Source organism: Cryphonectria parasitica, assembly GCF_011745365.1.
Source record: "Cryphonectria parasitica EP155 unplaced genomic scaffold M406scaffold_2, whole genome shotgun sequence".
NCBI classification, from domain to species: Eukaryota; Fungi; Ascomycota; class Sordariomycetes; order Diaporthales; family Cryphonectriaceae; genus Cryphonectria; species Cryphonectria parasitica.
In genome coordinates, this window is record NW_024468910.1 from 1839374 (window position 1) to 1860631 (window position 21258).

At 52.8% G+C, this 21258-nt stretch overlaps 8 protein-coding genes across 8 annotated transcripts; 2 read left to right on the forward strand and 6 right to left on the reverse strand.

Annotated features, from left to right (window-relative positions):
* Positions 1-212: 212 nt before the first annotated feature.
* M406DRAFT_71446 (uncharacterized protein) lies at positions 213-2116 on the reverse strand (the record flags this gene model as incomplete). Its single annotated transcript, XM_040925448.1, has 3 exons — positions 213-592; positions 827-998; positions 1172-2116. The coding sequence occupies 3 exons, from the start codon at positions 2114-2116 to the stop codon at positions 213-215; spliced, it is 1497 nt and encodes a 498-aa protein (XP_040779398.1).
* A 263-nt stretch (positions 2117-2379) lies between these two features.
* On the forward strand, positions 2380-4010 carry M406DRAFT_71447 (uncharacterized protein; the record flags this gene model as incomplete). The annotated part of the gene is made up of 6 exons (XM_040925449.1): positions 2380-2459; positions 2571-2627; positions 2686-2998; positions 3114-3452; positions 3543-3618; positions 3673-4010. 6 exons carry the CDS (start codon positions 2380-2382, stop codon positions 4008-4010), a joined length of 1203 nt encoding a protein of 400 aa, XP_040779399.1.
* Positions 4011-5110: 1100 nt separating this feature from the next.
* Positions 5111-5625, reverse strand: M406DRAFT_354896 (uncharacterized protein). The gene has a single exon (XM_040923022.1). The coding sequence runs from the start codon at positions 5590-5592 to the stop codon at positions 5221-5223; it is 372 nt and encodes a 123-aa protein (XP_040779400.1). The 5' UTR covers positions 5593-5625; the 3' UTR covers positions 5111-5220.
* A 1482-nt stretch (positions 5626-7107) lies between these two features.
* On the reverse strand, positions 7108-7856 carry M406DRAFT_320874 (uncharacterized protein). The gene is made up of 2 exons (XM_040919448.1): positions 7263-7856; positions 7108-7205 (listed from the first exon to the last, which is right to left on the reverse strand). The coding sequence occupies exon 1, from the start codon at positions 7605-7607 to the stop codon at positions 7335-7337; it is 273 nt and encodes a 90-aa protein (XP_040779401.1). The 5' UTR covers positions 7608-7856; the 3' UTR covers positions 7108-7205; positions 7263-7334.
* A 1015-nt stretch (positions 7857-8871) lies between these two features.
* M406DRAFT_229408 (uncharacterized protein) lies at positions 8872-9975 on the forward strand (the record flags this gene model as incomplete). Its single annotated transcript, XM_040915808.1, has 1 exon — positions 8872-9975. A coding segment is annotated over one exon (1104 nt), but the record flags the coding sequence as incomplete, so codon positions are not given.
* Positions 9976-13359: 3384 nt separating this feature from the next.
* Positions 13360-14584, reverse strand: M406DRAFT_71450 (uncharacterized protein; the record flags this gene model as incomplete). The annotated part of the gene is made up of 2 exons (XM_040925450.1): positions 13360-13677; positions 13712-14584. 2 exons carry the CDS (start codon positions 14582-14584, stop codon positions 13360-13362), a joined length of 1191 nt encoding a protein of 396 aa, XP_040779403.1.
* Positions 14585-15134: 550 nt separating this feature from the next.
* M406DRAFT_71451 (uncharacterized protein) lies at positions 15135-17927 on the reverse strand (the record flags this gene model as incomplete). Its single annotated transcript, XM_040925451.1, has 7 exons — positions 15135-15158; positions 15316-15958; positions 15990-16224; positions 16358-16734; positions 16793-17115; positions 17247-17412; positions 17467-17927. 7 exons carry the CDS (start codon positions 17925-17927, stop codon positions 15135-15137), a joined length of 2229 nt encoding a protein of 742 aa, XP_040779404.1.
* Positions 17928-19460: 1533 nt separating this feature from the next.
* M406DRAFT_349735 (uncharacterized protein) lies at positions 19461-20948 on the reverse strand (the record flags this gene model as incomplete). Its single annotated transcript, XM_040922497.1, has 2 exons — positions 19461-19566; positions 19640-20948. 2 exons carry the CDS (start codon positions 20946-20948, stop codon positions 19550-19552), a joined length of 1326 nt encoding a protein of 441 aa, XP_040779405.1. The 3' UTR covers positions 19461-19549.
* Positions 20949-21258: the final 310 nt, after the last annotated feature.

Here is a 21258-nt window from a genome sequence, read left to right on the forward strand (position 1 = left end):
GTAAAATCCGGCCAATACTCAGTGATGACATAAGCCAGCTTGGCCGGATTTTACCGCTACGGGACTGCCGGTCTGCTATTGTGGCAGCTACTACGTAGATAGGTGCAACAACAACCTTGGTCTGAGCGATTGAGCGCTGAGCATTTCATATTGTAGGACATACTAGTAGCAGGAGGAAACAGGACAGCATAGCAACAAGATAGATTTTGGCCTCAATTGGTGTCTGTGACGACTAGTGACATGCTCAGCTCCTCTTTGGTCTTGGTAGACGAGATGCCATACTGCTTTCTCGCCGCTGCTCGCAAATCATCAAATGTGAAGGCCTCATAGTAGGCCGCACTCATGCTACCGTGGCACTTGATGATCAAGCCTATCAGCTCCTCAGGAGACCTGTGCACCTTGATTTTGCGTTTCACGCACTCTCGTCGTATGACACGAGATGTCCAAGTGGCGTAAATGCTCTGCTTCCTTGTTTCTTGACGGGTGTGGCGTCGACTGGCTATAGCAGTAACATTGGCACCAATAGCCTCCTGGGTTGCTTGCATAGGGTATTCGTCCGACCCTGTGACGCCGCTTGAGCTACTTGTCACAACTGCTTATGGTTTTAGTATTATAAAATGCTCATTGCACCCAGGCAATATGCTTGTGACTCTTGCAGACGGGTGACTAACCTCTAGAATCCAAACATTGCTAGAAATAAGCTTGAAGACAAATTTGAAACCCATTCGAGTTCGTGATCTCGCATGTGCTCAATGCTCCTCTGATTTTCAAGAGGGTGGTTGGCGAAAGCTGCAGATTTACAGTTGGGTGCAGAGCAGCAAATTACTACTCATTGACTGCCACTTTGGGGCCAAACAAAAACGTGGGCTTGTAGCGGGAATTGCACATTCTTCGATTGTTCTGGCCTTGGACAAAATCTGGCTGGCTGGCTGGCCGTGTAGCCTGTCTACGAGTGCTCCCGAAGCGAGACGTTCCCAATCCGCAACACGCTGCTTGTACTATGTGAGAACAGTCTCATTGTGTACAGCAACATCCATTCCGCTCAAGTTGCGGCTTTCATCAGTTACTGTATTGTAATGCTTAGCATTGCTTGCAGCAAAAGAGAAGGGTTAGAGGACTTGCTATGTCTGCTATGCTTGGAAAGCATTATCTGGGTGTTGGGGAAAGCTACTCTGTGTACAGCTCTGAAATGCTCTAGAGCAGTTCTCCCGAGAGGCTGCTCATGGAAATGTCGCGGCATAACGTCATGTGTCGTAGCAGTTGTGTTTCCGTCGAGAGAGTCTCTTGGAATGGCCATGCCAGGGCAAGAACATGTTATACAGAATCCCAGACCCTTTAGATTGCAACAGATCCACAGCTTCTGCTGCTTGGCTTCTGATAACATCAAAGGGTCTAGAAACTCAACATGCACGATGTTTGATTCTGGGTCAATGAGGGGAGGGGGCGGAGAAATCTGCAGAATCTCGGTTGAAGCTCCATGCGGAGCCGTCGGGATTGCCAGACTGTGCCCATCAGGAGGAGGAGTCGCTACTTTATCGTCGAGAGAGATGGGACCAGACCTGTCTCTGGTCCCGCTTTGTAGAGCTCGGCCAGTCGCTGGCGACGCTATGGCCAGACTGCTCATGTCGCAGCGAGAAGCAGATCTGTTATGAGCGGCAGAGAAAGGGTCAGGGCCCTCGCTCAACACCCTGCGAAAAGCAGAGCCAGCTACTGCTTCAGTACGCTCACTCCAAAGTGGCCCAGATGCATTGCCGGTGGTGGTACGAGAGCGACGGCTTTGGTAAGGTTGGCCCAGGACTGTCTCGGTCTCTGCGATCTCGCGGCGCGGCTTGTTCTTCTGGGCGGTATCTTGCTCTCCGATGATCTGCCAAGTCTCCCGCCGTCCATCTTCGGGCAAGACGACGACATTGAAGTGGTCCGGGTCCCTTGCGTCTGGATAGTCCCAAAGCTGCTCAGCCAGCCAGCCTGCATCTTCCGTTTGACCAGCATCTTGCAATTCGGTGATTGCGGCGTTGGACTTCCGGTGCCAGGCTCGAAATCGCTCTTTGTATCGCCTCCAGTTGTTGAGAGCTTCCTGGCGGAATTCGTTCACCCATGCAAACTGAGCTTCTTCCATTTCTTTCAGTTCCGAAGTTAGCTGGAATGCATAACGCTTTGCTATTCAGCTGGGGCTGGGGTTTTCCATCGCCATGCTGGTGCTGTCCGGTGTCTTATGTTGAGCAATACTTGAGGAAGTGTGTGTATATGTGTCCTGGAAATCAGCTGGTAATGGGAACCAAATTGACTTAAAAGGGCGAACCGACAGGGGTTCACTCTGATATGCGCTCTGCGTTTCGGAAGGAGGCGGGTTGCAATCTGATTACCTGCAGTCTTCCCAAAATGTTCGAGGAGGATGTGGGGGGGGGGGGGGTTGCAGGTGCAGCTCGAGGCGTTTGCCTCGTACCCATTCGCAACCTCGAGTAATAGGACAGCGGATGATCGAGCTGTCCCAATCTCTTCCTCCAAAGCTATTCTTTTGAGACTATTCTGCGGTTGCACGTCGTGATGATCTCACTTGCTCATCGTTGTAGCATGGCTTTCCAAAACGTCTTTGGCCCTCTACGGCCTCCACAAATGTTAACAGACGGGTTTGTTTTCCGACTGCCTACGCAAATATGTAAAACCCTGAGTTGACAGACAAGGCAGATCTCTTGGCCAAGACCTTGGATCTCATGCCTCTGAAATATCACTCGCATATAAGAATACTGCGGGCAATACTCATGTCCTCCCAATCGCCTTGATCAGTGCGTTCGACTATCCGGAGAAGCGCAACCGGAGAACTAGTGACATGCAGTTCGAGTTTTATGCCTACGCAACTATTTTTGAGGGCGAAATCCTCATCAGCATGATAGCCTTGGACCATGACGGATATTTTCCATTGAAGACGCTGCTTGCCTACAGTGCTGATATGCATCCAGCTCCCACCCGCTGTCACAGTCCAGAGTCTTACGCGATACAGGTATTGCCCGGTCCACAATCTCAACACTTCCCGGCGGCCCTCGGATCTTGGAAGCTATCAACAGCCATGAGATCACGCAGGACTTGATAGACAAAGGCCTGTCTGCACACGTCAGGAGCTCCAGAGGAACAGTGAGCTGCAAGAGTCGGAGGCAGGTATCAAGATCCGAACAATCAATTTGTCCTTCCCGCATTACCTCTTTCGCCGACGGAACGGCGCACACGACCTGACCTTGTACCTCTCTCGCTATATGCATTTTATTCGTCAGGAATGGGGCGTTGGCATCGATGTTAGGACAATCAATGAGGGATTTGCACTATGCTTGTACATAACGGAACCGTTTTATGATATTCACCTCGCTACGTCTCGGCAACAACTTGCCGACGTCTTCGGCAAACTTGATCGATCGAAGGGGATCAATCTGATGATCATCGACATAGGAGGAAGCAGCGTGGTACGTAAAAGTCTCCCGATGTCTGCATCTCGTCAACTTCACTCCAGCCCCGAAACAATGAGTTCTTCCTCTGCTTACCATAATTGCTAGAATATCCAAGTCGTCAGTCTATACTTTGATGAACAGGGCTGCTTTCAGTGCAGTCAAGGCCAGGAATGGTCTCCCGGTACGCTTTTACATCTCCAGCCCAGTTTGACCTCAGCATGCTAATCGACTCAAGGCACCGTGGGCGGCAGTGACCTATGCAACAGCAAGATCATGGATTTCGCCCGGGGGCAGTTGCAGTCTGCCTTACAGGATCATATCCCTGCCGGGGAGCTTCCGGAGATAATGAGAGACTTTGAGCAGCAGAAATGGAATCTCGACTTCGCGGCGACCGTGGACGCGGAAGGGAACAACCTGAACGGGAAGATCATGCTTGATGGGAAACCCAAGAGCCAGCTCACGCTTAGAGGAACCAGTCAGAAGGTGATCGTCTCTACCGATAGGGTCAGGACGCTCTATACAGATATTTTTGCTCAAGGTTGCCATATCTGGAATGCCGAGATCGACCGCTAGATTAGGATTGGAAAACCTTTTTGCATTCTCTACTGCGATGGGAGCTTTGGGAATCCGGGGCTGAATAGTCTCGCTCGGTCGGACGTGGAGTTGCGGAAACAGAAGAACCCCAGCATCCAACTCGAATATGCATTTCTTGGGGAATACGATCCAAGAAGGTATGTCTTATCAACTCATTATCCTAGACTCGTTTGCTGACATATAGCAGCGCATTAGCAGTTGCAACAGGCGCGGCTATCTCTCGTATGCGGCTGCCTAGACCAGCCGAACTGCTCCATGGCGCAGCTGTAATGATCCAGAAGAAGTTCAGGCGTACTTCACAAGCCCAAACGTGGTCGGAGCAACCGAAAGCTGACACTCTCTTCTATCAAGTGCGTACATAGCAAGACACCCCCAAATGACGATGCTGACGCCTTGAGCAGGGCTCCGGAGGTAGAATGTACTTTGTTGACTACCGGGTTACTCCCTCATGGGCACCTCGACTCAGGTTTTCTCTGATCTGCGACCCGAATTATCATCGACTCGTCCAAGATGGTAAGGGTCCTGCTTTCACCCATATCCCCTTCGCGCAAGATGTCTGGAACAGCCCGCTTGGATGCTACGATCTTGATCTTGACATTGACGGGAGTACTCTCCCTCAAAACGACGACAAGGGCTCCTTGGTCCGCTTCGAAGTCACAGGCCGGTACTTGGAAGACCTTGACACAGACAAACACGACTTGACGGACGACCCGAAGGAAAACACTATCCATCTCGTCCTCAGTTGCTACAAGATCGATGGTCGCGGCAATAAGTTGCATGATCTCCGCGACAAACGGTGGATTCTATCTCTGATCACGCACGGGCAAAGCAAGCTTTTGACTCTGGATGACGTAGATGTTGAGACATGTTCAATGTGGTGTGACAATTGTGATCAAGAGATGACAGATGCGGTTTACGCTTGCCAAGAGTGCGATACGAGTGGTTATGCATGTATGGATTGCTATCTTGCTGGTGAGGCTCACCGAGACGTGGATACGGACGGCGGGCATGAGATTCTCGCGATTTCTCTGGCTGTATGAAGATGACTTGCGAATGGTATTACCTACTGAAGTATGTATCCAGAGACAAAAGCTACTTAGATACATTGGCTGCCTTGCTCTACTGCCTTTGGCGTCGACCAGTGCCTTGACCTTTGGCCACGCTGCTTCTCTGAGCACTTCACTGGTACTTACGGGACTATAAGTTCGGGTTGGAACGCGCGCGTGTCGTATGTGAACGAGCTTGCCATGTCGTGCGATGTGGCGGGAGGGCCCAGTCGTCCATTCCCGTCCTCGCTGGAACCATCGTCCGCGGCCGAGTCCTCGTCATCAGTCATGCTCTGATCCGAGTCCGAGTCCGAGGCCGAATCTTCGTCGCCACTTGTTCTTTCATCCGCAGTGGGGTCTTTCCCATTAATTGCTCCATCGCGACAGCCGCCCTGTCTGGGTCTCAGAACATGGTCTGACCGTAGTTGGAACATAACTTCCTCCACAGCTCTAGCCTCCTCAAGTCCGGAGCCGCCCCCATCCGAGAAATCAGAAATGCCTTCAATTGCTGACATATCTTCGACGTTGGCGTAGGGTTCACAGCCGAAGAGCCCAGAGCCATCTCCATCGGAGACATCAGACATGTCACTGGTGTCCGCCATATCTTCATCGCTGTCAGCAGTGCTACCTCTCACAGTGTTACTGAAGTTGTTCCTGGGAACGCGGCTAGGACTGAAAGCGCGGCCCAAGGCTGGACTTGGACGCTTGCGGTATGCTTTCTTGCGAGTAATCCGATGAGTTGGCTTACGGAATGAGGGCTGGTATGTTGGCTTCCGAGATGACAGCTTGCGAGACAGCTTTCGGGATGATGGCTTGGAAGTCGACCAGCGAGGTGTCTTCAGAGTCTGCTTGCGGGATGTTGGCTTGCAAGCTAGGAATTTCTGCTCGAAGATTTCACGGGCGATGGCTTCCCGAGCAGCTTCCCTCATAGCAACGGAATGTAGCAGAGCGGCCGACTGCTTTGGAGCGACCAGCTCCCGTGTGCTTGACTGGGATCCAGACTGTACGGGACCCGATGGTTTGGATGTGACTCGGTGGAAGCGAGATAGATCCAGAGCTGGGGCTTCCTGAAGTTCGGCAATAGCATGTCGGAGCAGCTCCATCTTTTTTTGAGAAGGAGTATCAGCTGGCTTTGGGCATCTGGGCCTGCGAATTGTCGTCCAAAGGCCCGAGGGACTCTGGAGTGTACAGCTCGATCAGCGGGAAACCTGCCTCCACCTGTCGTATTTTGTCAGAAGCAGCATGGAGATGGGATCAGTGTAGTCTACTTACCATGTCCAGCAACGTCGGAGGCCACGCCCTGTTCCGGGGCTGTGTCGTGTACACACTGATCTGCTGTCTGTGGAGCGCAACGACGAAGAGCTCCGTATCGCCAACAAGGTGCACCTCAGGATTCCGGGCGGATCCAAACCAACCCCTCCCAAGCGGAGACCGGGTTCCCTGCCTTGGTCTTTGGCAACCCACGCAAGGCTTTTTGCTTCGGCGTTGTACCTACTTGTCAGTTGTGATGATGTGGGTATAGGTGGTGTGGGGTTGGAATGGATTACCGGAGGGGGGAAAGACAGACAAGAGACAGTCAGACAGAAAGGAGTGAAAAGGAAGAGAGAAAGGGAGAGAGAGAGAGGCAGAGAGAGGCAGAGAGAGGGTGGGGGGTTTTTAGAAACAGGGTCTTGGTCACACAAAAGTGAGATAAGCAAAGTTGAATGTCTTTTTGTCTGACTTGCTTCTTCCTTGGATCTTTTAGGACGTGACAGGAATTCAATGTTCAGGGTTCATCAGGCAGATGAGACCCCAGAGAGCAGATGCGATAGCGAAAGCGATGAGAACGCCGACCGGGTCTGCCCGTCTTCTGTCTCAGACCACACATCTTTCACCTCATGATGGTAGAAGGTGCATCCCACTGGTGACTTATTGGCTGGTATTCACTAGGTGAGTGGCAGGCAGAGATGGAGCAAGAGGAGAGGCTGGGTTCTGCAATATTCACATCGACCCAAGTTTGAAGCAGAACTTGGTCTGGTTATGTAAGGAGGATGGTGCTTCTGGGCCAGGATGTACTTGCCTGGAAATAGTAGCTTAAGAAGAAGAAGCCTAATGTGTGGAGCTATAGGCTGAAGAAGGGTCAGGAGAGCTGTGTGTGCTGTCAGCCCTAAACTTTCTGAGAAGAGGCATCATGGGACAGGCGCACCTGATGAGGATGGATGCGCGCTCCATGGGTCATAAACAGCGTTGGAATAGTATGGCAGTGGCCATAGGGGCCTCAAGTGAATGAGGCCTTGTGCGAGGCCAGGTGAGTCACTGGCCCCACTATCGCCAGCCAACCTCTGTCTATAGCCTCAGATAGCCAGCTGTTTTTCCTTTTCTTTTCCTTCCTTTTCCTTCCCTTCCCAGCCCTGCTGCTGCGGTCGTGCGGCCTCTGTACCCCCCCCCCCCTCTGGTAGTAGGAGGAGGAATCGTTCCACATCTTGCGGGTGTCCCTGTGCATACTGCCGGCAGGGGAGATGTAGGTACGCGTCTCGGTCCTGAACTCCATTCCGTGCCACTGGCTCAACTCTCTTTGGAGGCTCTTGAACTGTTACCGGCTCAGCGCCTCATGCACTTGCATTCTCCTCTCCGCAGACTGGCCAGATCTCACTTGGCGGAGGCTTTCAGCTATAACAGGCACCGCCTTTTCCACCAACGTTATATGGGTGTCCCCCGCTATATTAGAGCAGGCTTCCTCGACTTGTCGAACAAAGCCTGCCCACTCAGGAGAAGTGAAGAGGGGATGCGCGAAGATCGGGTGGAGAGGGAATTGTCTGCGGATGATAACCGAATCCTGTAAAAAGATTCGATCATGGCACCGGTCGAGAGGTGGACGGTTTCGAAGCCGCCGGATCCGGGCTGTTGCTTTTCCAGTTCCCATGCCCGGGCCCAGCGGTTCAGCTCTGGCCAGACCTGGCTGCGGAGGGTTGCCGGCGGCTCGACCGTTGCGCGGGGCGGAGTCTAGATATGCGGCCTCGACTGCCTTGCGGATCAGGGTGACCTGGCCTTCGTCGTAGCTAGGGGTGATGTCATGTGTGTCGAGCTCCCATATGCCGTAATCATAGGGCATCCTGATTTTGTCGATGACATAGGTCAGGCCCCATTCCTTTCTAAGCAGGCGGAACAGTGGTCGAGTATGAGAAGATCCAGATCTTGCGCATGTTCTGTCGAAAACAGGGCGTTAGTAATTCTTGGGAGCAAGTTAACGTGTCCTTATATATCCTGCTCTTCAGTGTGGACCGTAGTAGTTGACGAGCGACTGTTGCGGTCCCTCTCTGATTGGTCCCCATACCTAACCCTAACCCTTGATTACCTAATCCTGGTTGGGTTGTCCGCGTGCTAGGTTGTAATCGCTGGTCCTTTGTTGGCGGGGCCTGTTTCGTGACCTGCATGCTGGATGGGTCATAACATCCACGTATCCACGCGCATGATATCGAATGGCTGATAGATATCCAACGATGAAACACTTTGGTCCGATACAACGCTAGCTTATATGCAGCTGATGCTCTTTATTATCACCAGCGCCCGCGCTCGTTGTCATTTTCTGCAAGACGCTCTTCATGGCGATACTGCAGAACCGGAAGAGACAACGAGCACACGAGGACTTGCAAGACGGTTGTTGTGCGAAGTCCCAGAAGATAGATCCGTCCTTGCCAGACAAGAATTCAGCCGAGACACCACGTCGAGACCAGACAGCACCCGACAACTCCTCAGCGGAGAGTATCGATCCGCCGGCCCTCAACCACTCCAGTCCCTGGCACTACCCACCTGAGTTTTGGGACAGACTCTCGACAATTCCGCTTATCCGCTCGGCCCTGGAAGAACTCGACCGACGGAATCGTGCACGACCTGCCTTTTCGCCTCCGCCGCCGCCAACAGGGTCCGCTCAGAACCTCGCTCGATTTGCACGCCACGGCGGGCCAGATCTGTGTGATCTTCGAGGGTATCCCGCTCCTGTAGTAAGGGATCACCAAACCGCCAGCGCCATGAGCTCCTCGTCCCGAAGCCGAGCAACCAAATCTACCGATCCAACAACGGTCACGACCAAGTCAGGGACGACCAAGAGTAGGAAGTCATCCACTTACAATCCTGGATTCGATCAGCATTTGATCGACCATGGTATTCATACTACCTGGAACTCGCAAGAGATAGACTTGGATACTGTCTACACTATACTTGCAAAACCACGACCATCTTTATCGCCCTCCCAGATCTCTGATGATACATTCAAGATCTTCTGCAAAACCAATGCCCAGGCAAAGGATGAAGATGATGTGTGCAAATACGTTCTTCCTACCATTACTGGCCCTCGGGAAGACAATTATCCCTCCACTGCGAATATGGCTTTCGGGAATCTGGCACCGCTCACTGACGGGACCATAGTAGCAGCCAAGCCAGACATCGCTCTAGGAGCCCTCCCTGAACAACTCAACCCAACTATTCGCAGCGAGCTCCAACACCACATTATCCCTTCCACTTCGACGGATCGATTGATAGCGCCCAACTTCTTTCTGGAGGCGAAGGGCCCGGACGGATCTGCGGCAGTGATGATGCGACAGGCTCGCTACGACGGAGCAGTCGGAGCCCGCGCTATGCACAGCCTGCAGAACTATGGTCGAGAGGAGCCCGTATACGACGGCCATGCCTACACCTACAGCTCGACCTATCACAATAGCCAGCTCCAGCTATTCGCCCACCATGCTACTGCGCCCGCAACATCAGAAGGCCAGCCCGAGTATCACATGAACAAGATCAGGGGATTCGATATGACAGATACACAGGAAACCTTTATCCAAGGAGCTACTGCATACAGAAACGCGAGAGATCTGGCGAAGCAGCATCGAGATACTTTCATCCAGGATGCGAACGCTAGGTACCAAGCGGAGACTGCAGCAGCGCGGGAAACCCCCACGGGCGAGGCATGCTCCGAGAACAATGCCAGCTCGGACGGCTACGTGGACTGCGAGGCTTATTATACACCCCAGGCCGTCGACAGAGCACTACACCCCGACGGGCAAGATCGCCAACTGGGGCACAGTCGGACATCTGGTTCCACATTTGCTGCTGCTGCTAAACCAGCGGCGAGCATTGATACAAGCTTTACGTCGAGCTTGACATCGGGGAAAAGCCACAGCAGCCACAGCCGCCAGAAAGCCCCTTCTAAGCGCTACAGAGACTCGCACAGTCCGACGTCGGGCTCCCATCGCAAGAAACACAGTTCTGGAAAGTCCAGATAGAGGATCAATGCCAGGTTGGAGGAGGAATAACCAAGTTCGAGGGGACAATAGTATAGCGGTCTGGTGGGCGTGGTCAGGTGGGCGTGGTCAGGTGGGCGTGGTCAGGCAGAGGCCGGAGGCCATATTGTTATAACCCATCCAACATGCAGGGCATTCAAGCGTATATTACGAATGGCTGGGAGCAGCACCCGTCAGCATTGCGTACATACTTGGCTTGGGCTGGTCCTCACAGACGAAGCCCTTCGACTGGTTGAGCAGGTTCTCCAGCTGGTCCAAGAAGCATCCCCATGCAGGCAATCTCGCGGCGTTTGGGCGCCGATACGTTCTCGGCAGGCTCGGCCTGTGGTGATGAGGCCATGGCTAGCTGGCTGTTCCGTCCAGGTGAGGGCGCGTGGCTGGTCTTGCCGCCGCTGCTGCTGCTGCTGTCCTCGCCGTCGCGAAGAATGCCGAGGAGGGGGAGGTAGTGGTGGGCGAGCTTCGCAAGCGAGGGGGTGAAGGCTGACGAGGAGCTGAGACCTGCCTCACGTGCTTCTCATAGGTTGGTTAAATTGATGGTGAAGGGCAGAAGTAGGGCGCGTTGGGCAGGCATAAAAACGGGGCTGCGCGGTTTGCGTGGAGGGAGAGAGAGAGAGAGAGCGGGCCCAGGTCACGAAGCAACATGTAATGAGCACTGCAGTTATCCGAAGATTCCTAAGTATACGAAAGGTTTATGCCCTCATCACCTGATGCCTTGGTGTTGCTTGTTCCAACCGATCTATCTGTGCTGCCATCGATGCAATCTGTTGCCCCTGCCGTTCTAGAAAAGCCAACAGCGCTGGGTCTGTTGACGATGCTTGCGTGGCCTTGCTGCCAGCCTTGCTACGTCTCTTCACCACCCGCCCGCTCTGTGTGCTATTGGCTCGCTGCGATGCTTGTGCCAGGAACTGAGCGCTCTCTTCATCGTGGGAAGGTTTGCGTCTGGCAAGCTCGCTGACAGTATATTCGTAAGGTACAGCACGAGGGCCATGTTCAACTGGCTGGCGGCGCTAGCCAGGGAGGGTTCTCGGGTCAGGTTCTTGTTGTCGAGCGAGCACTGCATCAGAAAGAGGCTGTATCTGTTAGATCGTATTCTCTGCGAGGAAGGAAGCTACTTATCATATCCTCAACCAAATGCTAGTGTATGCGAGGGGAAAAAAGCTCGTATTGTAGTGCGCTGAAGAGAAAAGAGAAAGGAAGAGAAACGCCACGAGGCCAGCTATCTAGGGCTATAAACAGGTCTAGCTGTTGGCTGGCTGGAGGGGCCGTGCACGGCCCTGGGCCAGTGACTCACTGGCCCTCGCACAGATGGAGTTCAGGACTATGTAATAGTAAATATCACATCGATGTCCTGACTGCTGATTTGATAGTCCCTCAACACTCTAGATTTAGATTGAGAGATGCGATAGAGTTGAAAGAACTCCTGACTTGGATTATTATATTGTGGCCTGTTTAGCACTGGGACCAGGAATGTAAGATAGTCTTGTTGGCAGTGTGTGGTTGCTCTCGGGATGTAGAGTGGACTGGGTCCTGAGTCCTGGCGGAGTGTTAAGTACACACGCCGGGGCTTAGCATGCTTCAAGACCGGGAGACCTTATTTACTTCATAGACTATGAAACCTGAAAAGAGAAAGCTTGCAATCATCGTCGAATGCAGGTCGTGGCGACCTCGGACACAGCGCTCGCGGGGACAGACGTTCAGGACTCCGACGCTGTACCCTTGCGTCCGAGTGGAGCATTTGGTCGCTCGTAGACGCAGCCTAAACAGCAGTAACACTGGCTGCACTCATGTTAGAGACAGGAAGGAGGAGACTACACTGGTGCTGTCAGTACTCGGACAGCAGAGGAGCTGGATAGAAAGCATGCAGGTACCAGCTTGTGTGCTCTCATTCGGCATGCGAGGCAAAGCCGCATTAGTTCCGGAAGCCTGCTTGCCACGTGAATTAATATGCGACAGCTAAAAGGAGTGACCACTCCCAACGTATTTTTTCCTCACCAACACACCCTCCCTTTCGTCAACAACTATCGCGATGGCGTCTATCCCTGGCCCTGAGGACCCTCCAGGCCCTTTTCAGACGTGCATAGAGGCTGCCCGCCAGGTTCCTAGCCATCCAGGCTCGAGAAGACAAGGCTCACGATGCTTTCCTGACCAACCTCGAGGCGTGGCGAGTGCGTCGAGGGCGCCATCGCCAAGGGAGGCGCCCTCGAGAAGACCCCAAGCCTATCAAGCTCTCAAGAGCCTCTCTTCGCTCTTTTGCTGATCGTATGCTATACAGCAGAACTAGCATTACAAAGCATATCCTCGAGATACAGCGAAACGGCTTGCCTGCCCTCACATCAAAGCCTCCAGGCTACCCATACTACCTCAAGCCCTGGGAAGATGAAGCTTTCGTTAGATATGTGATGCAGCTTGATTCAAGCAACTTTTCCTCGCTCAGGCCAATGCTTATTGCTGCTGCCAATTCTATGCATGCAATGCATCAGAGAGAGCTAGTTGGTTCTCATTTTGTATAGTGATGGCTAAACAGGCATTCTGAGCTTGATCCAAATCATATGAAGTTTGTTGAGGCAGGTTGTTAAGGCTTTGAGCTTGTAATAGCTAATTTGAAGAGCTTTTTCGATAAATATAAAGCTGCTATAGCTTTGTACAAGCTGATATTCTCAGCTATCTGGAATGCTAATGAATATAGTAACTGTATTAGCATGCTATCTGGTTGCATTTAATGCATTATTATTGCTATAAATTTCCGGCTTGGCATTACCGCTTTCGGTATGTAAGTTGCTGTCGGGCCCCAGTCGGCTCGATTGCCATGCCAAGCCTTCCTGGGTCATGTACCTTTTCCATTTGCGCAATGTATCTTCCTGCCCGTGAATGAATCCAACCAAGGTCTGCAAGTACCGTTGCAATCCCTACGCCTAAACAACCTGACCCCATCGTCCTGCTCCTTGGCTCTGGCATTTGTGATCGAAATCGAAGAGTAAAAGCCATTTGACCAGACTACATTTTAAATTATTTCTGTTTACGCCACTGCTGTGCTACTGCACCGGCACTTCTTCCCAGCAGATCCCCTACACGTTGGTCTGTCCAACCTTCGAGTTTCCGCTCGCGCAGCACCTTGCGGTCTTGAGGAGTCCATACGCGCGGGCGACGACTGCCCTTGGGGCGTGAGTGCCGCATCGCGTTTGTGGCCCTTGCGCTGTCTTGTTCGTTGTTGTCGTCCTCTCCATTATCCTCGTCATCGTCTCCTATATCCTTGCGATGGGACACCTCCTCATCTGCGTCGTCGAGACCGGCAAGATCTTCAGGGTCGAGTGAACCTAAATCAAACTGGAAACCTGAGCAGTGGCTTCGTTGCAAGGACCTTCTTGGTGATGGCAGATGTTTTAGCTGCTGGCGTCCCAAAAAGTTCTTCTGCGACACCTGCCATAGCTTCGATTGCCTGCGTGGCCTTGACCATCCTTTGATACTCTTCTATGGGGACTCCGATATATGATGATCCAGCCCTTTTTCCTGTCGCATTTGATTTTGTTTGCGGCGGGGCTCGTGCGGCCGCCCGGTTATCGTCCGATTTATCCAATATGCCGGCTTCACCGGAATCGTGGAACGGTCCCAGGGAGGACGAAATAGCATCATCACAGTTAGCCAGCGCGCTGTCTGCGTCCTCTTGGACAACATTAGTGCATTGCCTTTGCTCGTCAACGTCATCTTCATCATCGACCTCATCCTCATCCTCACCCCCCGCCTCGGCATCGCAGGATGCATCAGATTCACCATCGTATGGACATGTGATGGCCTTCAAAGCATGATCTGGATGAAATTTGCGGCAACTTGAACACAAGTTGGTGTCCAGGCAGACTTGACACTCGTAGCGCAGGTCATATAAAAGTTCCTCGCACACATCGCATTGCGGCGCTCGTGAGCGGCTAACTGAACCGCCCAGGCTGGTCTGATCCCGTTCGCCTTCCTGACCTGGATCGTTCTGCAGATCTGGCCTTGAAATGTGAAAGGAGTGGCCTGGATGGAGTGCCGGAATATTGATAGCACAGTCCTGGCAGTATCGAAGACCGGGACACTGCGAGCACTGATGCCAAACTATATGCTGGAGGCTGGCGTCGCATAGGCTGCAAGCTTTCGTCCACATTCCCCGGGCTTCTACTTCTGATGCTCGAATTAGATCGTCGTGGACGAGGCACTTCTTGCTGCTCGTTCTCCCTTGTGCCGACAGCAGATACATCCTGCCTTTTCCTCTTTGCGCGATTGGGAGATGTGTTCCGCGCGTCGACCAAGCGCTCTGCAGAAGTGTTCGCTCTTTCAGTCTGTATGCTGCTCGGCCGGATTATTTTGTTGATAGCCCGGTCCTCCCCAGCTGTATGCAGCGATTTGTCTGGTATAAGTTTCGGCTCCACTGATTGCACTGTCGTAGAAATGGCCTGGAGTACCGCTGGAGCGAGGGTTGAGGGGCTCGAGGGGTGTACGGATGTCGAGGGGAGCGTCGGCGCACGAGTATCCGTCGAGTGCCCGCGGGGCCTGCTTCCGCGTCGCGTGGACCGCCCTTTGTATCGTAGTACCTGCGCGAAAGAAGAAGCATCGTGATTTCGCTGGGCGGAGAACATTGGATTGTATCGCATGATTGTTATGACGCTGTCATGGTTCTTGCGAGCTGCTGTTTCAGGCGGCACCGAATCCTCCTGCCGCGGCCGGCCTGCCCATGTATAGCCTGGGAGGCTGGAAAGGAGACAGCCTCAGCGTAGCTTATTCTTTTTAATTCTTTGCAGGTTTTTAAATTATTGAGATTTAAAACTGAATGCCTATAAGAGATGTTTAGGTACAGAAGCCAATAATCTAATTCAACCAACGCTTTAAGCCCAGCTAGGCTTCCCATCTAGTTCTCTTCACGACAGCCGTTCTGATCCCATGCACTCTTTCAGTGTAGTTCTGAAGGTGCTTTTTATGAATCAAGGTTACCTTGCAGATGGGACACTCAAAGATGTCCTTTGGCTGTAGACAGCTCAGGTGTGTGTGGGTGAAATGATATGCCAACTTGTACTTGTGTGAAAACACTCGGCACAACACGTCGAACATTCCATGGTTCGGCCCCAGACGCTCTGCCTTAGCAACACAAATATAGCACCTGAGCACGCCGCTGCTACCAGCCATAGACACGAGCATCGAGTTTTTGATCAGGGTTATGCTCTCTTTTGGCGCGAAGGGGAGGCTAAGCTCGGAGGGCCGAGGCGGTCGTCTGGCGTCCAGGACTTTCGTATTAGAAGAGTCTTCTTCCTGGCAGTAGGCCACGATTGCGGCGATGGCGTCGGCCCGGCGGAGCAGCTGTGCCTGTAGCTCCTTCACAGGTGGCACTGCCAATGCTTCCAGCATCTTTTGTTGTACTGGATTCGCATGGAGATCTGGTTCAGGGTTGACAGTCGAGCCAGGGTCGGCTGTCTTGGGAGCGGAGCCCTTGCCTTGGAGCTGCCGCTCGATGTCCTCAACGCCTTGGTCATTGTCCCACTGCTCTCGCACTTCTGCGAGCTTCAGCCTTCGCAAGCGGTCCAGGCAGGATTTGCATTTACTGGCAATCTCGCGGTACTTCTTGGATCTCATAGGAAAGCTGTGGAGCCGTTTTTTTCAGAGCCTGATACTCGGGGTCATCCTTCAGCGAATCGACTTGTTCTTTGGTCAGTTTGGTTGGCCGTCGCTTGCTCACGGAATGCCCATGGCTGCTCAACTGCTGCATGAGCTGTTTCTGGGGTTCCAGATTTCGTGCAATCGCCAAGACATCAATAGGAACATTTCTGCCGAGGTAATGGGCCTGGAAGACACTGGAGTTCGGAGCATGACCCATGACAAGGTTGCGAAGGGAGTTGCTGACGTCAACTGCATAAAAGTCAGGATATAATGCTGTACCGTAACAAGCCACCGAGGGATACCGACGATCAAGGGCGCGCTGACTTGATCAGATACAGAGAATACCAGAGAACGAGCTCTACATATGTAGGGTAAGACGTACCGTGTTGATCGAGATTGTTGCCAGCTATATAACGAAGACTATAAGAAATAGTGCTGTTCTGGAAACCTGCCAATAGTCCGATCTTCGAGACGATTTTGGCCACCATCGTCCCAGCAATGGGATCCTCGCCAACCTCGAAGCCTGCGGCGGTCTGCACAGCTTTTCTGAAGACAAATTTCTCGGCAAAGTCCGGCCTCAGAGCAAGCTTGGTCCGTCTCTCCCCATCGGCGACTCGCAAAGAGCCTAGCGTGTGTGGGCTTTCGTTCAAGCTGGCAGATTTGAAAGCCTTGTGCCGGAACAAGATTGCCAGCAGAAACACGTGCGGACTGAGGAACAAACTAGAGTCACCCAGGTCCTCTGTGAAAACGAAGTGGTTCCTGTGAAGGCATTAGACCAATTCAAGGGGAGTTGAGATGCGGAAAAGCCCAGACGTACGTGGCCTTTTGTCCCATGTATTCCTTCGTATGTTCCAGGCTCATTCTGATTACAACCAGGAGCTGACCATCTGGATCAGCAGGAGAGCGGACGAGAAGGACCTCCAAGTGTTTGAACTTGAGCGCGAGAATAGCACCGGGGCGTGAGCCCGCCGGAGCTAGCATGAGAAGATAGAGAACCGCAAGGACGCGTATCTCTCCCAGCTTGAAAGCTTTCTCGGTAGTACGCAGGGTTGTCTCGATTTGGCGCCGAAGATCGTCAGTGGTCATAGGACGATTCTCGCGCAGGTTATGTTTCAAACGCCTTCCCAACCTCGCCAGAGCCTGCTCGATGTCAGCATGATGTCTAGCAGCATTCGTCCCGAGACAATCTCACATTGGTTACTAAGCGGTTATCAATAACCAAATCGATCTTCTTAAGCAGAGCCAGTTCGTAGACAAGCCGAAAGTTGCACCAGAAGACGGTCAATGACATTCTGGCCTTGATTGGTGGCTTTCTTTTGCCCATTCTTGCCGGTGCGCTGGTTTAGGTGCCACTTGAGGAAGTGTTGGAGCACCGCGAAGTCGATGCGCCGCAGACAACCCTTCCAGTCCTTCTGCTGCAGAATCGTCTCACAAAACCTACGCAAGTTAGCGACTTTAGGACGCTATGCAAAGGTAATCAGGATTACTTACTGTTTCCACTGACGTTCGCAGGCATTGATTGCGTACATAGTGGATGGCTTGTATTGCTTGCGTGCGAAATCATCTTCGTTCAAGACTTGGATGCCCTCACGATAGAACTCCGGGGGGTGTAAGTTGCCATGGAAGAGATCGTCCTCGTCGTATGCGTCCTTGTCCAGTGTCTGAGGACTCCGAAGACTGGCGTCAATCTGCTGTATCTCGGCCTCGATCTCTGTCACTTCCGACTCCCTCTGGGGCGGTTCAAGGTCTTGCAGTCCAGGAAGCTCGGGCTCGGGCCCATTGTCGGACACGTCCACCATTTCTTCGTCTGAAACTTCCGATGCTGGATCGTCCTCGTACTCCGACACGGGATCAGAAGCCAAGTCCGACCTGGTTGACTCATTGTCAGATTGCTGCAGCGAGGAGTCGTCCTGGTATTCGGACCCGGACTCGGACCCAGGCAAGTCGTCCATCTTCTTGAACAAGTATTGTTACCTAAGAGCCGAACGGGACAGGGCGTGAGTACAATGGCAAAGTACAGGGACTGCAGAATATTCACCTGGGGAGAAGACGACAGGACAATATACACTACGCGATTGTCTTCAAGTCTAAGACCCCCGGCGGCCGTTGTGATGACGTTCGAGGCAGGAGTCAGGGGCCCACGGAGCACTCGCAATTGCTGTAAGGAGGACGCTAGGGAGTGCGCCGTGTGAGCATGCCGTCGACCGGCCCAAACATGCATTAAATTAGCGGCTGTTGCTTCAAAGCCGGCAGTCCCCAACTGGATCATGACAATAGGCGAACATTAAATCATCGGGTACTCCCATTGAGCCCACCAAAGCTGCTAGACGACATCTGGACTAGCCGACCACCCAAGCTGCGGAAGACGCCGAAGTACCACACTCTCTCTTGAGACACAACAAAACCAGTAGCAGTCGCTATGAGTGAGGATGTGCTTGGACAAAAGGGTGGCATTCCGACAGTCTCCACAACATTACTACTCAAGCTTCGAAGCCCGGCCCGCCTAGACTGATTTCAAGACACCTTCTAATACCTTCGTAAGCCTGAGCGCGCATGCAATAGGCTTTTTGAGGCTAGCAAGAGTATAACGCGGGAACGCCACTTGCAGATCTTCCCATTTGAGTGTACCACATCTTGCATGTGTGGGCCACGATTGCATTGATACGACAAATATGAAGCCAGTTGGTTGGCAGCCAAATCGAGCCAACCCCAAAATCAATGCATTACCATTTTTCCATCACAAGAACTTCCACTACAATGTGTATGGAGATTTTCTTGTATGAATCTCTTCGTCGGAGTCAGCATTTTATTCTGATATTTTTTACATTATTGAAAACGCTATTCAAGAAGCGTTTTGGGCTTTTGAGTAGGCTTGGCCAAACTGAAGGTTGCCCTGATTTAGCCGCCGACCGACTGGAAGCCTGCCTTGCCGTGACGCCGCCCCTTGCCAAACGGGCACGCAGGATAGTCGCTTGGGACCCCACATCAAAAAAAAAACCCCTGGCCTGATTTGCGGGTTAGCGTTTGCCATGCCTGCACTATGCTGCATACATACCTAGCTGCTGCCCACGGCTGCAGGGCTGCTTCTGCCACGCATGCTTTTACATGAGATAATGCAACGCGATTTGCTAGTTCCGAACTGCGCTGCAAGTTCCCACAACCAGAACAGCTCGACAGCTCGAATACTTCCTATATCCCTGAAAAGAAATGTTAGCATGTGCACACTCGTCCAATGAGATTTCCTTACCATTTGTCGCTGAGCAAACAAGAGAATCGCAAGCAGTCGATTGCTGGAGCCAGCAGCTACAGAGACTGTGCAGCTGAGAACCCTTGTCGAGTCAATCACAAACACGCTCGAAAGCCCGGCAAACCCTCGGAACCCGCTGGACCAGGCTTATGTGACCAAGCCGTCAATGGTATGTGGGATCACAATAGAGGCTAAGGGCTGTTTCAGGAACCCGAGGTTGGAGCAAGTCGGATGATTTGGAGAATAAAGATGACTGGGTTGATGTGCATCATGTAGACGCTGCTCTGCTGCGTGATATAGATCGCGTCCGTCGTCTCTCAAGAGGCTCTATCTCAGCGCGTGTCCTTTCCGGCATGGCGCCAGCAGCAGCATCATTTGAAAAGCCCATCCTGCGCCTCTTGGATCGCGAAGCCGTACCCCCATCATCATACATGCTGTCAGAACCACTGCTGCTGCTAGGGTCACTGCTGTGCGTCTTGTCCTCGTCCTCAGCCTTTTCGACGTCTGAATCCCATTGCACATGCATAGCCTTCCGCTTCTTGGGCGGTCGCGCGTCCCGCTCCTTCTTTTCAGCGTCCACTTGTGCTTGCAGGCGCTCGCTATCCTCCAAAAATTCGCAAAGCAGACGTGCTGGTAAGTCAAGGTTGCTCTGTTTGACCTGGGCGCGAACCTGGGGACTGAGTCGCCTGAGGACATTGTTTGGAATGAAATCGGACAAGAGCAGTGGCAATGTGCAGTCGGTAGTACGGCCCTGAGCATCGCGGAACGCTTCATTCTTGAAGATGCGATTTGGGCCACGATAGAGACAAAACGCTGCAGTGCGGTCCGCGGCGTCGGCATAGGGCAGGTCGATGGTAAGAACTGTCTTGATTTTCCCATCACTGCATTCGTAGTAGTCCTTTGCACATTGTTTCAGGTCCTCAGCCTTCTGGTTGTAGCCAACTTCTGTCACAAGTTGTGGCGTTGTAGTCTGTCGCAGTGCGGGCGGTGCGGCTGATTGTATGTATAAGAACTGGCCGTCTGGAGATCGCTTGCCTTGGCCCTTGTTTCCTTGCAGTTGTACCCATGCATGACCGCAGGCAATAATATGTGAGGCATGGCGCGCAAGCTCTCCTTCTCTCGCAGCTAGATCACGCAGCCTCGTCTTGATCTCGTCGGAGATGCACAGCTTCATGCGCTCATGCAGATGACTGGCCATCAGCCGGAGGACAAGAGTCCCGCGATCAGGATTCCAATCGTATCGCAATGCACCGTGATCAAAGTACTCGAGCAGACCGTGGTCTTCCAGCCGTTGGCGCAGCTCCAAATATCGACTTGGAGAGATCTGAAGAGCAACGCGATCAAGAGACTCAGAACTGTCTGATAGCAATCCACGCTGAGACGCTTGGATCAGAGAGAACGCTCTCTCCAGATCGTCGCGTGATTGTATTCGTTCCTCCTCTTGCTGACCACCGTGGCTGCCAAGAGCGAGAGCTCGCAGTGGCCTCGCGGGCTCGTGCTGAAGGTCTGATGTGAAGCTGGAGGTGACGGATCGCGCGTGCGGCTGGGCGTCTGCGAGTGACGAGGTAATCGAGGCAGGAGGTGAATCTGATCGTGATCGTTGCGGACCGTGTCCTTTCTGAGTGTCGTCGAGGTCGCGATCAGACGCGCCGCCATTTGGGCTCGCACTGAGGGGAGGAGACGGGGCAAAGGATAGCGCGGTCGCTTCCTTGCCGCAAGTAACCATCGTCAAGAATCTTGATGGACTTGCAAATATGTTGATGATGTTGTCGATTGCGACGCGGAGAGTGGGCTGTCAGATGCAGCAGACCAGGAGAAGAGATCCAATCTCAGCGTGCACTTGCCAGCCATAGCCGCCCAACCACCCTGCCACCTTAGCGCCTTAGGCCCCTGTCCATGATTTCGTCACCCGGCTTGTACGGGAGGAACAGAATGGTAGCAGGCTTATGTAATGCATACGGGTTCCTGCCTACCGGTACTTGCCACGCAGTTTATACCTGAGACTAATACTTGGCAGCCGCATTTCAACATGCACT